Consider the following 14431-nt stretch of genomic DNA (forward strand, 5'->3'; position numbering starts at 1 on the left):
TTCAGCCGGCACAGGGACAAACACAGACCCAGGACGCATGCTGGGGGATGAGCTGCTTGGAGCACTTCACAGTTCCGACTCTGTCTCTCTCCAGTGAGGACGCTCACAGCCTTAGAACTGCCAACTTGGATTGCTCACACTTTCAACTAAAATATATCTCAATATTAAACATGATTTTTTACAACAAACACATGCTTAGGACAAACATCACAAAACCATACACTGAGATAAATAATCTAAAAGCACAGCTAATTTATCTCCAAGTACCAATTCTAAAATTAAGGTCTTCATGCCTTTGACCATGGACATGGCTCCCTAAATTCTACACACATTATTCCATCATCATATGTTACTCTATAATCACTTCTGTAGGTTGACAAAAGCTAGAATATATACTCTTAAATGAGAGCATGTCAATATCATTGAAATTCTTCACTCAATATTTCTCCCCTAGTTACTTGAAATTTCATAGCATCATTACTAAAACTTGCTGATTATGAGACGAATTAACTTACAATCAGTTCCTCTCATAATTATCATTTATTTATTCCTAATTAAATTTATTTTCAACTACCTGATTCTGAATTTGAGGTAGCTTCATAGTAGTTCTATTGCTGTGAAGGTGGCATGTTTTAAAAGTACAAATTGGAGCCATGGCTGGTGTGGTTCAGTGGCTTGAGCGCCAGCTGTGAACCAAAGTGTTGCTGGTTCGATTCCCAGTCAGGGCACATGTCTGGGTTGCCGGCCAGGTCCCCAGTAGGGGATGCTTGAGAGACAACCACACATTGACGTTTCTCTTCCTCCTCCTGTGTCCAAAAATAAATAAAATCTTGAATAAAAAAAAGCAAACTGGTGTATCAGATTAGATTTAAATGATATGGAAAAATACAGTATCATTTATACCATTTTGCTCAGTTCACATTCAAACTAAAAAAATCATATAGTTCTTTAGTGATAAAAATACAGTTCTTTTGTGAGCATAGACACCATACATGGAATCTGTTTCTTTGCATGAAAATTAGAGTCAAAGGAAAAAGACTCGAATTCTCTTGCTACCTTTCAGTTAACCTGAGTAAGAATGTGTGTAACCTCAAGCTTGTGAGTATACAGTTTCAGCATAGCGCATAGTGATTGGATGACCCAGGACCCACGCTTTACATTTCACTAGAAATGGTAACCAGGTGCTGTAGAAAACATATATAGGAAGTCTGCTAAAACTGGTGATTTTTGACATGTCGTCATCAGTACCACTGTCGGTTTCAATACCACAGTCCAAGGCAGGCCCGAACAATGCAAAGTTTGAGTTTTCCAGTTAGTCTATAGTAATCCCCTCTGAAAAAACTTGTTCATTTTCTCAGGTCAACAGGTCCATCTGTTCCAAATTACTCCTTCAGCACCCTGGCATAGAAGCACACAAATAAAACTGCTCCTTTTGCTGTAATCTTTAGAAACATTGCATATCAGTTCCACACTTTCTTCGCCTGTAAGATCATTTTTGTTCGTGACTTCATATTTCAAGTTCATGAATGTTTCCCTGAAGTTTGCTATATCTACATCTGTACCAGACCAAGATGCCATTCCAGTATTTTTATGAAACTTATACATACAAACCCACTTCAGGATAATCCTTTTGTAATTATTGTCCAAGGATATTCCAGAGTCCTACCATATAAGAGCTTTGTTTCTGAGTTTTTAATGGACTTTGAATCCACGGAGTTCTCAGTGTTGTGTGTAGGTACTTTTAGCAAGGCAGCCACCCACCTGCCCCACTCCGTGCCAGCTCTACCTTTTGTTTTTAATGTTATCTCAAGGTATTTAAAAAATAACCATGATAACAGTATTGATTACTTATCTAGTAATATAACTGAGATACTAGAATGTTCCCACATTGGTGAGGTAAAATCTTAGGATTCTGATAGCTAGAATGTTTTAAGAATTAAAAAGATCAGTCTAGCCCTGGCTGGTGTGGCTCAGTTGGTTAGGCGTTGTCCTGCAAAGCAAAAGGGTTGTCGGTTAGCTTCCCGGTCAGGGCATGTGCCAAGGTTACAGGTTTAGTCCCTGGGTAGGGGTGCATACAAGAGGCAAACGGTCTGTATTTCTCTTCTTTCTTTCTCCCTCCCTCCCCACCTTTCTTTAAAAAATAGAATATATTTGGGGGGGGAAAGATCAGACTAACACCTTCATTTGTTACAGGGTTTTGCAGAAGCATTTTTGGAACATCTCTGGAAAAAATTGCAGGATCCAAATAACCCTGCCATCATCAGGCAAGCTGCTGGAAATTATATTGGAAGCCTTTTGGCAAGAGCTAAATATATTCCTCTTATGTAAGTAACCTAATTTTCCAAGTTTTTTCTTTTTTTTTAATATCATGCTTTAAAAGATTATAGCATTGTCTTAAGTCAGAGTAATATCTGCCTTATGTTTTTGATCTGTCTTTAAAGTGAAAAAATCTTTCCCCACTCTCTGTGAAATGTTTATACTTCCAAGAGGCAATTTCCCAATAAAATGTCTCTTTTTTTTAGATAATAAAACTTTGTATGCAAAGCTTTTGTCATCTGTTCAGTATGGTTGCGCTTGAACAAGAAAATCCATTTTTCTCCATGGATAGCGTGCAGTGTTATATACTGTTTGATTCTTTTCATAGATTTGTCATTTTTCATTTGTGTTCTGAATTGCATCTGTCAAAGCTGGAGAAAAAACCCTTTTAAAGGTAATGGAAAGATCTATGTAGGAGGCCAGCTCTGGGCCTATTTCTTCCAGTGATCCATGGAAACAGCTTTGGGCCAGGATGGTGTTAGAGACCCTCCTTCAACAACTAAAAGCCGTCTGGCCATTCTGTTCTAAATTGTTGACCCAGGACTTCATCAGAGTCCCATAGGGAATAGTGAAATCAAACAGACTCTTTTCTGTATAAGCTATTGGTAAACACACTCCAGTCCGGCCAAATCCCCTAAGAAGCCTGGGGGCCCATTGGAGAAGCCTGTCTGACTTTCTCCTTTCTAAGGAGAAACTGTTCTCTGTCCTTTGGGACTTCAGGCATTACTGCCTGTTTTTCCTAGGAGGTTTGTGTGCTCTACCTGGTGATTGGAAGGCTGTCTTAACCACCCACCCACCCATCCTACATCTTTCTTCGTTTCTCCTTTATGCCCGTGGGAATATATAAAGAATTCTATGGACTGACTTTTCTTAGTTTGTAATGAGAAGCAATTGTGTTTTTTAAGTCACTATAGTTTGTTTGTTTTTGGGTTTTTGTTTTTTTTTTTTTAATGAAGCCAGTGGAGTTGACTTAAATTTTTCTTTTCTCTAGTACTGTAAAGTCATGCCTAGATCTTTTGGTTAATTGGCTGCACCTATACCTTAATAACCAGGATTCGGGAACAAAGGCATTTTGTGATGTCGCTCTTCACGGACCATTTTACTCAGCCTGTCAAGCTGTGTTCTACACTTTTGTTTTTAGACACAAGCAGCTTTTAAGTGGAAACCTGAAGGAAGGTCAGTGATACGCGATTGATGGACGTGAACTGGATTTTCCTTGTATGCTAGTCACCCTTTAGAATGGAGATTTGTTACTTTTTTGAGAATGTAATGAAAACATTAGAGTCAGAAAACTGCACATGCACCCAAACTTTTATAAATAATTTCAAGCAGCTTATAGGCCCCCAAAGCCCCTGAGGCCTCCTTGTACTATTTGACGGGTTTGAGGTTGAGAACCTCTGCTTTAGAGGGTGGTAGCATCTAGAGTAATTGTAAGATGTGAAGATGCTCTTCTTTAGGGGGAGGCCGAGCATTTGTAGTGAGCATTTGTAGTGCCAGCGCCAAGCTCAGAGCTTCCCACACACCCCTGCTTGTCCTTGTAACGGACAAGGGCAGTGAAGGGCAGGTGTCATTTCCACTTCAGAGGAAGAGAGGGAAGTAATTTACTGGCAGGATTAGAAGTTGAAACGAGGTGAGGATGGTTGTAAAGGTGTGGTCATAACGATTATGCACCTTTATCTAAAGACTTGAGTAAACACTGTTTTTCAGTTTTGCTGATTCCGAAGGGTTTATAATTAAAATCTATCAGATGAAGCCTGTTTATTGGGTTAGTGTATTTTAGTTGAAGACAGTCCACAGTAGGGATGTCAGTTACATCAAGTTAAATTTTGTTTACTCTGGTGAATAATGCAAATGGTCTAATAGCTGTTTCCTCTAAACCAGAGTATCTTAACCTCTGCTCCACTGACATTTGGGCTGGATAATTGGTGTGGCAGCGGCCTTTGCCTTGTAGGATGGTTAGCAGCCCCTCTCCAGCACCCCTCCTCACCCTGTTCGTGACAGCCAGAACTGTCCCTGGGCACTGACAGATGTCCGTCCTTCTGGGGGCACAGTTGCCTTGACTTGAGAACCACAGCTGTAAACTGAAACTTGCATGTGCCGCATTATATCAGTATATATTGACTTACGTTCCCTACACCTCTGAAAAGATAGTAGAGTTAAAAATTAGTTTTATTTATTCTAGGACAGTGAAAATTGTAATTTTTCCTTCTACATCCATAGTTTTTTCGTTTAAAAAACTATGGAATAATATGGCATTAAAAAATGTGGAATACAAACAACCAGTGTACATTTAAAACCGTGCTCAACTTGGGGGTGGAGGGATAGAGCAAACGAGAAAAAAAGAGAAAAACTCGCGGACAAGAACAACAGTGTGGTAATTGTTGAGAGGAGGGTATAGGGGGACTACTGGTGATGGACGAGACCTGACTTGGGGTACTGAGCACACAGTACAGTGTACAGATGACGTGTTACAGGGTTGCGCACCTGAAACCTGTACAATCTTGGTAACCGCTATTACCCCAATGAAAAAAGAGGAAAAACCCCCAAATAATGTGCACATTAACTTTACTAATAACTTAAGACCTACAAGTCTTGCTTCTTTTTTTTTCCTGTCATTGGTTGCTGGTCAGATTGGCATACATATACATATATATGGAATTCAGGAAGGAGAATTTCCACACTATACAGTCATTACCTCCAGGGATTCGAGACCACTTTGTTTCATGATTGTTAGCTGAAATCAAATCACGTGGCCTTTATTTTTTTTTAATTTTATTTATTGATTTTTAGAGAGAAAGAGAGAAACATTGGTTTGTTGTTCTACTCATTTATGCATTCATTGCCTGATTTTGTATGTGCCCTGAACAGGGATCGAACCTGCAACCTTGGCACACTGGGACAATGCTCTAACCAACTGAGCCACCCAGCCAGAGCCAAATCACATGGTCTTTAATCTTAGCATATACTGTACTAACGTATATATGAATTTCAGATTGTCATACAAGCTTATAGCCTATTAGGAATCTTTGTTTAGTTCCTGGTTCTTTAAAAGAATCAAATTTTCTTTACAAAAGTTGTCTTAGTCATAAATCAATATAGCCTTGTGATATTCTTCTGGGCTCCACATTGTGTAACTATCTACATGGACCTTATTCAAAGCAATTCTACAACTAAGTTTTAAAGTCATTTTTTTAATCCGTGAAAAAAAAATCTGTGCTTCTTAAAGACTTATCTTTGTACTTTTAAAAAAACTATTTTGTTTTTTCCCCAAAGGTTTGAGGTACCTTCAAAGTCTAAATTTTGAACGTATAGTGATGAGTCAACTAAACCCTCTGAAGATTTGCCTACCCTCGGTAGTTAACTTTTTTGCTGCAATTACAAGGTAAGTTATTTGTACTTTGTTGGTGGAAGTTATTTAAAAGTAAATTTATGTTAATATTGGTATTATAAAATTCCATTATATTTCTGTGAAACTATTTAATAAAATTAGTTAACATACGTTTAAAAACCAGTAACTCAACACTTGCAGGAAACACTGGAATGCAGCTATTGTTTTTATACTTTGGCGACATTGGAAATTGCTTATTTTTATCCACAGAGGATAATTCAGCAGAAGCCTAGACACTTTCAAATAAGTAAGGCAACTAGTAATCTGAGAGGTATAAACCAAAGATGTTTATTAGAGTGATTCCTATTATAGTAATAAAAACAGACTAAACATGAAATAAATCTCCAACAATAGGGGATTGGTTTAGTGAGGACTGTATTATCTCAGGCTTTGTAACTGCAGCTAATGCATAGTTTTACTGTGTGCCTGGCACAAGTCTATGTACTCTACATAGAACTCACTGAAACTCCCCACAATCCTGTGACTGAATTACTACCCCCGTTTATAAATAGGAAGATGGAGGCACAGAGAGATTAAATGACTTCTGTGAGGTCATTTAGACTGGGGCAGAGCTGAGGTGTGAATGCAGGCAGTCTGGCTCCAGAGCATTTACTAAATTATTCTGCTTCATGTAAGCAGCGAATTGGAGACCTTGGGCGTTTAATCACCATATTCAGGACAGCGTCATAGCTTGAAATTTTCAACGGATAAGAGTCTAAGATAAAAATAATTCATCCCTCAGTCCCTTTTAGACAGCTTGCTGCTCTCATTCTGCAATCTTACTTTTCTTTGCTGGGCATCTTCTTCATGGTTTTCTTTCTCCTGAGATCTCAAAAGTGGTAAAGAATTAAAAGGAATAGAGAGACCAACAAGGAACAGCGTTTAGCGGTGAGATGCTGCAGTGCATTGTGGGAAGATAGGCAGTCTGAGGACGGCTGAGCACACGGAGGCAGCCGCCCCCCGCGAGTATTCTTGGGGCGGGAGCAGGGGCTGTCGTTGGTGAACAGACTGGTAGAGAGGCTGTAGATTTTGGGTTGGAGCTAGCAGCAGAGGTTAAGAGTGAGGTATAACATTTTGTATGGAGTTTATAATTCTGTAGCTGCTGCTCATAATGGTTTTGAGATTCATTATCAATTCATACATTTGTACTTTGATTTTAACTGCTGTGTAATGTTCTATTAATTTTTAATTTATTTTTTTCTATTTTTTAAATCAATTCCTTGCTGGGATTTAAGTTGTTAGTGTTTCAGTATTGGGAACAGCAGCCTTGGGACATGGTTTTATGTGTGTCTTGGGGCAAAGGTGCACACTTTCTGTCACCCAGTGTGCCGCTGTTGGATGTGGGAGATGCACGTTGTGAGCCTGGCCAGATCCTGCAAACTGCTCCAGCATGGTTTTGCCAATTTACCCTCCCATCAGGAGTAGGGAGTGAAATAGGATCCTTGGCTACTGGAACAGAAATAAACATTAAGTTACTTAAAATTCCAATAGCGACCTGAGAAGATACACCTGAATAAATACTGTGGGAGGGAAGGTAGGAGGTAGAGAGTAGCAGAAATCAGCTAAATCCTTGTCTCAGAGAAGCCATTGGATAATGATTCAGGTGGCCAAGGCATGTGGAGGCAACCACCGGAAGAATTGGCAATAGTGGTCCTATTGTTTTTTATCTTGAGCTCGTCAGTATATGTAACTCCTTACTCATTGTGTCTGTTCCTTTCTTTACCATTTTCTGAGACTGTGACTCAGTCATCCCATATCCCTCTCTTGGGACCATCCTAATTTTTCAACAGCCAAGTCTCCGTCATCAATTACAGTCTCCTCTCAGGAAACCATGAATCCCGTTTTCACCACCCCCCTAATTCTATTATAAACAGTAAAAATAAATGAGTAAAGACATACTATTTTTGCAAACTAGGATAGTTTTGCCTTGAACGCATGTAAGTCTTAATGAGTTGTGCATATTAATAATCTTAGCCCACTCCCATTTTCTTAAAGTGATAGCCACATTTTTTTTCTTCTTGGCAAACTCATAAATAGTAGACTCAGAGAACTATACCCTAAAAGCATTACTTTCTGCTTTATGTTTGTTTTTCTTGCCCTTGTTATGTTTGGCAATACTTGTGGTCAGTATAGTTGTCACCCATGTACAGGCATGTTCGTGGAGAGTAGTGCCAGCATGCTCATGCCTCTATTGGTCCTGTTGTTCCACAGTAAATACCAGCTAGTCTTCTGCTACACTATCATTGAGAGGAATAATCGCCAGATGCTACCAGTTATTAGAAATACAGCTGGAGGGGACTCAGTGCAAACCTGCACAAACCCACTGGACACCTTCTTTCCCTTTGATCCTTGTGTGCTTAAGAGGTAGGTACTCTTAGACAGTCAGCTGCCGGTGGTGAGTTTAAATGCACTGTGTATTTGCTTTTCCCCAGATTCGGATATAGAGTTTCTTCCTCATAAGTGGCCAGCTATTCCTAGCCATTCCTGAAGTCGTGGCCGCCCTGCACATCTCTCACCGGCCCAGAGTAGAGAATGCCTGTGAGAGGCTGCGAGGTGTCGTAGGCACACTAGGGTTTGCAGATCTTAGCCCCATTAGGAACCCAGGTTGATGCCAAGGGTTTTTTGGGTTTTTTTGTTTTTCTGTAAATCTGTTGGTTTAAACCTATAAGGTGCCCGGATAGGAAGGTTGCTGTCTTTTCTTCTAGAGATCACATCCCATGCTGTCACACAGGATAAACAAAAGCCAGGAGGTTTATCTTGATGGATAATTTCAAAAAACCACCAAGCCAGTATTCAGTTTGCCTTTGTACAAGGAAGCAGAATTTTTATTTTATCAGTTTCAAACTAGCAACACAACAATTTGAGATTACCTGGTTCCCCCAAGTCTTGATTGACAGAAAACAGATTGGTCTTTTTTCCAAACTTAGAAATTTTTAGTAAATTGCTATGGGACTATAAGAAAGAAAGTTCCACGATAGTAATTTTTGTTTTCATTTGGACACGTAATAACTCGTTGTCATGCTACACAAAGTTAAGATATTACTTTGTATTTCAAAGTTGAAAATGAAAAGATAAACAATAGGTGTACTCCATCCATATGAGTGGATGAACTCTTACAAAGAAGGAGCCACGCTAGTTACATACTTACGTACGAAGAGGGACCAAAAAAACCCCAGGAATTTATTTATAAAAAATTGTGTGTTGATTCTTACGTGTTTAAACTTCAGTCACCTTCAAGTGCTCTCCATTTGATGCAGTGCACCTATTGAGACTTTTTTTCATTGCTCAAAACAGTTTTTTAACTCAATTGATTTTGATGCCTTTTAGTATTTCTGCAATTTTTGGTTTCATGTCTTCCACATTGTCAAAATGTTTCCCTTCAAGGAATTTTTTCATTAGGGAAACAAACAAAAAAAAGTCACTTGGGGTGAGATCAAGTGAATAGGGAGGGCAGGGCATGGGGGTCCTGCCATTTTTGGTCAAAAACTGCTGAACTCACAGTGCGGTGTGGGCAGATGTGCTCGCAAATTGCCCATCATGAAATGGGCAAATGCACTGAAAGAGTCTCCCCCCCAAAATTCACTGAAGCAGAATGCAGCCTCTCACAACAATGCCAGCTGGTGCACGGATACAGATGGGTTTCTGTAACACTCACTTAGCCAGAGAAACCAGTACTACAAGGAGCCCGCCCTCCAGAAGATAATTCTGGGTGTTTTTTGGTCCCCTCTGGTATAGTACGTTTTGGCACGTATTATTTGAGCTATAGTTTTCACTTTGAGTACTAGGTCTTGTGAAAGCATAGCTAAGTATGTTCTGACCTTCGTTGTAATATTTAATATGATTTTAAAATATGATCTTTGTTGACAGGTCAAAGAAATTTATTGATCCTGTTTATCAGATATGGGAAGACATGAGTGCAGAAGAGCTTCAGGAGTTTAAGAAACCCATTAAAAAGGTAAATTTGTGATTCAATACTTTTTTGGGGAATCTGTGTGTGGTTACAGATCATAGTCAGATAGGAAGTAGCAATGTTGCACCTAAAAATAGAACATTTTAGCTCTGGCTGGTGTGAATCAGTGGATTGAGTTCCGGCCTGTGAACTGAAAGGTCACTGGTTCAATTCCCAGTCAGGGCACGTGCCTAGATTGCTAGCTAGGTCCCTAGTTGGGGGCGTGCTAGAGTCAACCAATGGATGTATCTCTTGCACATTGATGTTTCTCTCCCTCTCTCCCCCTTTCTCTAGAAATAAATAAATGAAATCTTTAAAAAAATAGGACATTTTATTTATTCTGTCTTTACAAAATTCCAAGTTCTGGGTGTGTTCTTATGAAAAGTGTTTTTGGTGTATTTTGATGAATTATTTAAACCAGACACTTCATACATTGATTTTGGGAAGTGAAGGTTAATTAAAAATCAGCTGGACAAATTTAGGTCTTTACTACTTGATCATTACCACCAGGTAAGTGGCAGATTGACTATGTTGGCATTATAAGTAACACTGTAATTTTTAGAGGTTAACACTGATTTTGTAGCTTCATGAATAGGTGGGGAAGACACAGGTCTGCAGCGTAACTTCAGTGCATGTGGGATGGAGGTGAGGCAGTTATTGCCAGAGGAGAAAATTAGAATTCAGTAATAAATAATGTCACTGTTCATTACTTTGTGTCACATTTCTTTCCACATTAAAAGTCAGCTTTATGTGCCTGTCTCCTTTTTCATAAGTAATAATTGGAAAGCTCATTCTATTATTTTTTTTTATATTTTGTGTCGGAGGCTGCCATTCATTCATTCACTTATTCACATTGTGTTAGATGTTAATACAAGGATTATAATAGTGAGCAAGAATGACATATCATGTTACCTTCCCTCACTGAGCTTAAAATCTTTTTTTAAAAATCAGACTTTATTTTTATTTATTTATTTTAAAATATTTTATTTGTTTCTTTTTAGACAGAGGGGAAGGGAGGGAGAAAGAGAAGAGAAACATCAGCATGTGGTTGCCTCTCGAACACCCCCTACTGGGGACCTGGCCTGCAACCCCAGGCATGTGCCCTGATGGGGAATCGAACAGGTGTCCCTTTGGTTTGCAGGCCGGCACTTAGTCCACTGAGCCACACCAGCCAGAGCTAAAAAAATCACTTTAAACAAATAGTGACAGTGTGTGATGAGCAATTTAGTGTGCATCAGAGGAGGCTTTTAAAATTTAAATATTTACTTTCCAAGAAGTAGCGCATTCCTAAGGAAAGGAATTCTTGGAAGCTTTTCAAATGACCACTTGTAACCTTATTGATAATCTCTGTTCTTCTGACAGGAGGTGGTGGAAGATGAAGACGATGACTTTTTGAAAGGTGAAGTTGGGATCACACCAAGCTCCTTTGACACGCAGTTCCGAAGTCCTTCAAGTAGTGTGGGCTCCCCGCCAGTGTTGGACCTGCCAGACCATTTGCCTCTGGTGGCAAGGATTTGTGATTGAGACAAACATTCCTCCTCATCCTGCCCTTCAGTACCAGGGTGCACACTGTTTGAGCTTCGCATCAAACAAGAGCAAGGACCTGACTCAGGCAGCTTATTTTCATGGTAGACTTAACTCTACTGTCTGAACAGACGCGTGTTTATTTCTTTTTGCTCCCCTACAGACAAAAGGAAAAGACTGAATATCATGTGCAATATTTTACAATAGAGTTGATGATAAATGTTGAAGGCTTAGCTTTAATGTATACATTATTTATGTGTTACAGCTTTTTGACGTTAATTGTGAAATTTCTAACATCGGCAACAGCCTGTTTTAACAGATTGTTTCTTTAACATAGGTTTTGGTCACAGTCACAAGTATAGGACTTTGCTGATGAGTGAAAATCCTCTAGGACACTATTGAAGTTTTTAGAATGAGTTTATTTTGGGTATATTGTTTACCCTGTGCTGTAACTGTATTTGTGTGCTGGGATTTAGTGGGGTGCAGAGAAGACAGGAGGAAAGTGGGGAGATGGGCAAAGCTGGTCCCAGGTGCTGAAAGTTGGAGCTCTCCGGGGACTTCAGAGACCATTAAGGGCCTGGAGGGAAGAGAGAGAGGATTTAGGGAAACAGATCATATGCTGGTGAGTGTAAAAAATGGATTTAAAAGAAAAATGGAGTTCAGGTGAAAGTAATTCCCATTGACTGAAAGTGGGGTTGGACTTTTATAAAACAGAAGCACACAGCATTTTACCCTGTAACTCCCAAGAGTGCTGTTAGAACTAAAACCACTTCTTTGTAGTGGAATATTAACTTTTTTTTTTTTTTAATTTTTACCAGAATCAGTAGACCAGTTCTCATTTTGAAAATTTCTTTGGGGGGGGTGGGGTACATTTTAGGTTATTTGGTGGGATGGTTTTGCTAGCAACAAAAGCCAGGGTTATAGCTGCAATCTTTGTCCACTGGCTATTTGTATCATGGATTCAACTCGGTGAAACCCTCTGTCCAGGTTCTTTTTCTATTTTTATAACTAAACACAGAGAGAGGCATCTAAACCTTGCCTTATAACAAATTTGTGCAGGCATTGCTGGAGTCATTTTGAAGCTCATGCATATTTTAGCTTCATTTATTTGTATACTTTTTTGTTACTTGTGAGAATGGACATCTTTAAACATATTTATTTTCTGCCCCTTTTCCTATATTTTATTTAAGGGCAAGTAATATTTTCTTGATCGGAAATATTTTGTAATGAAATACTTAACTAGGGCTTTGTATGCTCTTGTATAATTGTATTGAAGGCAACGTAGACTTTGAATTTCAGTCTGTAAATATGTTTTTGGAAAATATGAATTTTTATTGCTTTAAAAAGTTTTGAATATTGGTGATTTTATTTTGGTGACTTCATGGAAAGTCATTTGAGGATGTTTAGGTTCTCTGCTTTTTTAAATGCTGACAAAAAGGTGGGATTTTTCTATACTGGATAAAATGAGTAAATGAAATGTGTCCATAGAATTGAATGGTAAGTGGGGTCTTTGTGGGTTGGGAAGTAACTTTAATGTAGAGGGACATAAGTCTGTTTAATTTCAAGGAAGCTCGAGGAAAAAAACCCCATTGTGACACTAAAACAATGACATGGTTAATCTGGAACTATTGTTATGTCAATAAAGGAAGAGGCTTCAGACACAAATATCCTTTTGATTGATTTTTTTCCCTTCTTTTTCTGATCTACTGTATTAAAACAATGGAAAACTGCAACTGAGATTTTACTATTAAAAAGGCAGAAATATTGCCATTGTGATTTAGTGTGATTTGGAATGCTCAAAAATAAATTGGATGTTGGCGATGAGAATGACGGTGCATCTGAAGTGTCAGTGATTTCTTTTGATCACAACCAGCTGAGTGAGGCTTGAACTGGTCCAAGGAAGACCAACACTTCTTCAAAAACGTCACGTGCTTTGAAGGAACATCTTGGAGGAAAAATAATTGTGAAGTTTCTTCATATGAAAACAAGGAATTTTCTCTTTTTCTTATTGAAAAGCAGACTTTCAATTGGTAAAGGAGAACCAGGGTCCATCCCTTGTGTGTCCGTCTTCCTTAATAAGTGGCTTCTCTCTTTAACCAGGTGTGTGACTTACTCTCTTCAAAGCTCTTAATTTTGTTGAGCTGCAAAGTGGAAATAACATAGCTACTGTAGGTTGTGAAGATTCAGTGAAAATGCATGTAAAGTCAGTTAATAGCTGTTTGGCTATCTTGTGAGAAAGTCTAAAACAGGAAGCACTTCCATGGAAAAATCTTTTCAAGACAAAGATAATTTTCATTTCACCCATGTTACTTGTTGGTTCCAACTTAAGAGATCTAAACTGAAGGGGCGTGGCCAGAGTGCTCCCCCTGCCAGGCACTGCCAACTGTTGTGGTTCTTAACTTGTCCTAGGGAGTATTCCTAAAAAAACTTAAGGTGAAATACAGATGATTACATTTGAATAGTTTTTGCTCTGCATGAGATGGCTCCTCTTTCACCTCACCACCTTTTCCCTTTTTTAAAAAAATTTTTATTGTTATTCAATTACAGTTTTATGCCTTTTCTCCCCATCCCTCCACCCCACCCCAGCCCAACCCCCCTCCCTCCCCCACCTCCACCCTCCCCCTTGATTTTCTCCATGTGTCCTTTATAGTAGTTCCTGTACCACCTTTTCTTTTAAATTACTTTTTGTTAATATATTGTGGAGTTGGATTTACTTGAGAGATATTTCCAATTTTAGAATAGAGAACCCCAGCCTCTTACCAGGGTGCTGAGTAGGGATTGTTATGTTATCTTGCTGATCTTTCCTCCCGCCTATGAGTGCCAACTGGATGCCAAGTGCCAAGTGTGATTGATGATTTCTAAATGTGGAGCTAGTAAAGTTCAGGCTCTTATTTTCCCAGTTTAAGATTGATGTGGCCCTGGCTGGTTTGGCTCAGTGGATTGGGCCTGCAAATCAAAAAGGTCGCTGGTTAGATTCCCAGTCAGGGCACACGCCTGGGTTGAGGGCCAGGTCCCCAGTTGAGGGCGTGCAAGAGGCATCTGATGGATGTTTCCCACTCTTTCCCCCATCTCTAAAGTGGTGTGCATTTATTCACTGAATACAATCCTGTGGTGCACCAGTTTCCCAGCTCGGACTTGCTCAAGGTTACAATGAGATGTGGTAGAGCCGTGCTGTGAATAGGCAGTCAGCCCCCACACCCCGCAGTGAAGCCAAGTTAGCAGATTTGGGATCTAAGCTATGGCTCTGAGAGCCA

At 39.3% G+C, this 14431-nt stretch overlaps 1 protein-coding gene and 1 pseudogene across 1 annotated transcript in view; one reads left to right on the top strand and one right to left on the bottom strand.

The window, feature by feature from the left end:
- RRN3 (RRN3 homolog, RNA polymerase I transcription factor) overlaps window positions 1–13004 on the top strand; it is a 44082-nt gene extending 31078 nt beyond the window's left edge. Inside the window, exons 13-18 of the mRNA XM_024571455.3 lie at window positions 2194–2324; window positions 3308–3492; window positions 5590–5698; window positions 7916–8068; window positions 9572–9659; window positions 11016–13004. Of these exons, the coding sequence (XP_024427223.2) occupies window positions 2194–2324; window positions 3308–3492; window positions 5590–5698; window positions 7916–8068; window positions 9572–9659; window positions 11016–11177 (828 nt within the window). The 3' untranslated portion in view covers window positions 11178–13004. The remainder of the gene's footprint in view (window positions 1–2193; window positions 2325–3307; window positions 3493–5589; window positions 5699–7915; window positions 8069–9571; window positions 9660–11015) is intronic.
- LOC139440435 (caspase-3-like) lies at window positions 895–1889 on the bottom strand (annotated as a pseudogene).
- Window positions 13005–14431: the final 1427 nt, after the last annotated feature.

This window comes from Desmodus rotundus, chromosome 1 (assembly GCF_022682495.2).
Source record: "Desmodus rotundus isolate HL8 chromosome 1, HLdesRot8A.1, whole genome shotgun sequence".
Taxonomy (NCBI): Eukaryota; Metazoa; Chordata; class Mammalia; order Chiroptera; family Phyllostomidae; genus Desmodus; species Desmodus rotundus.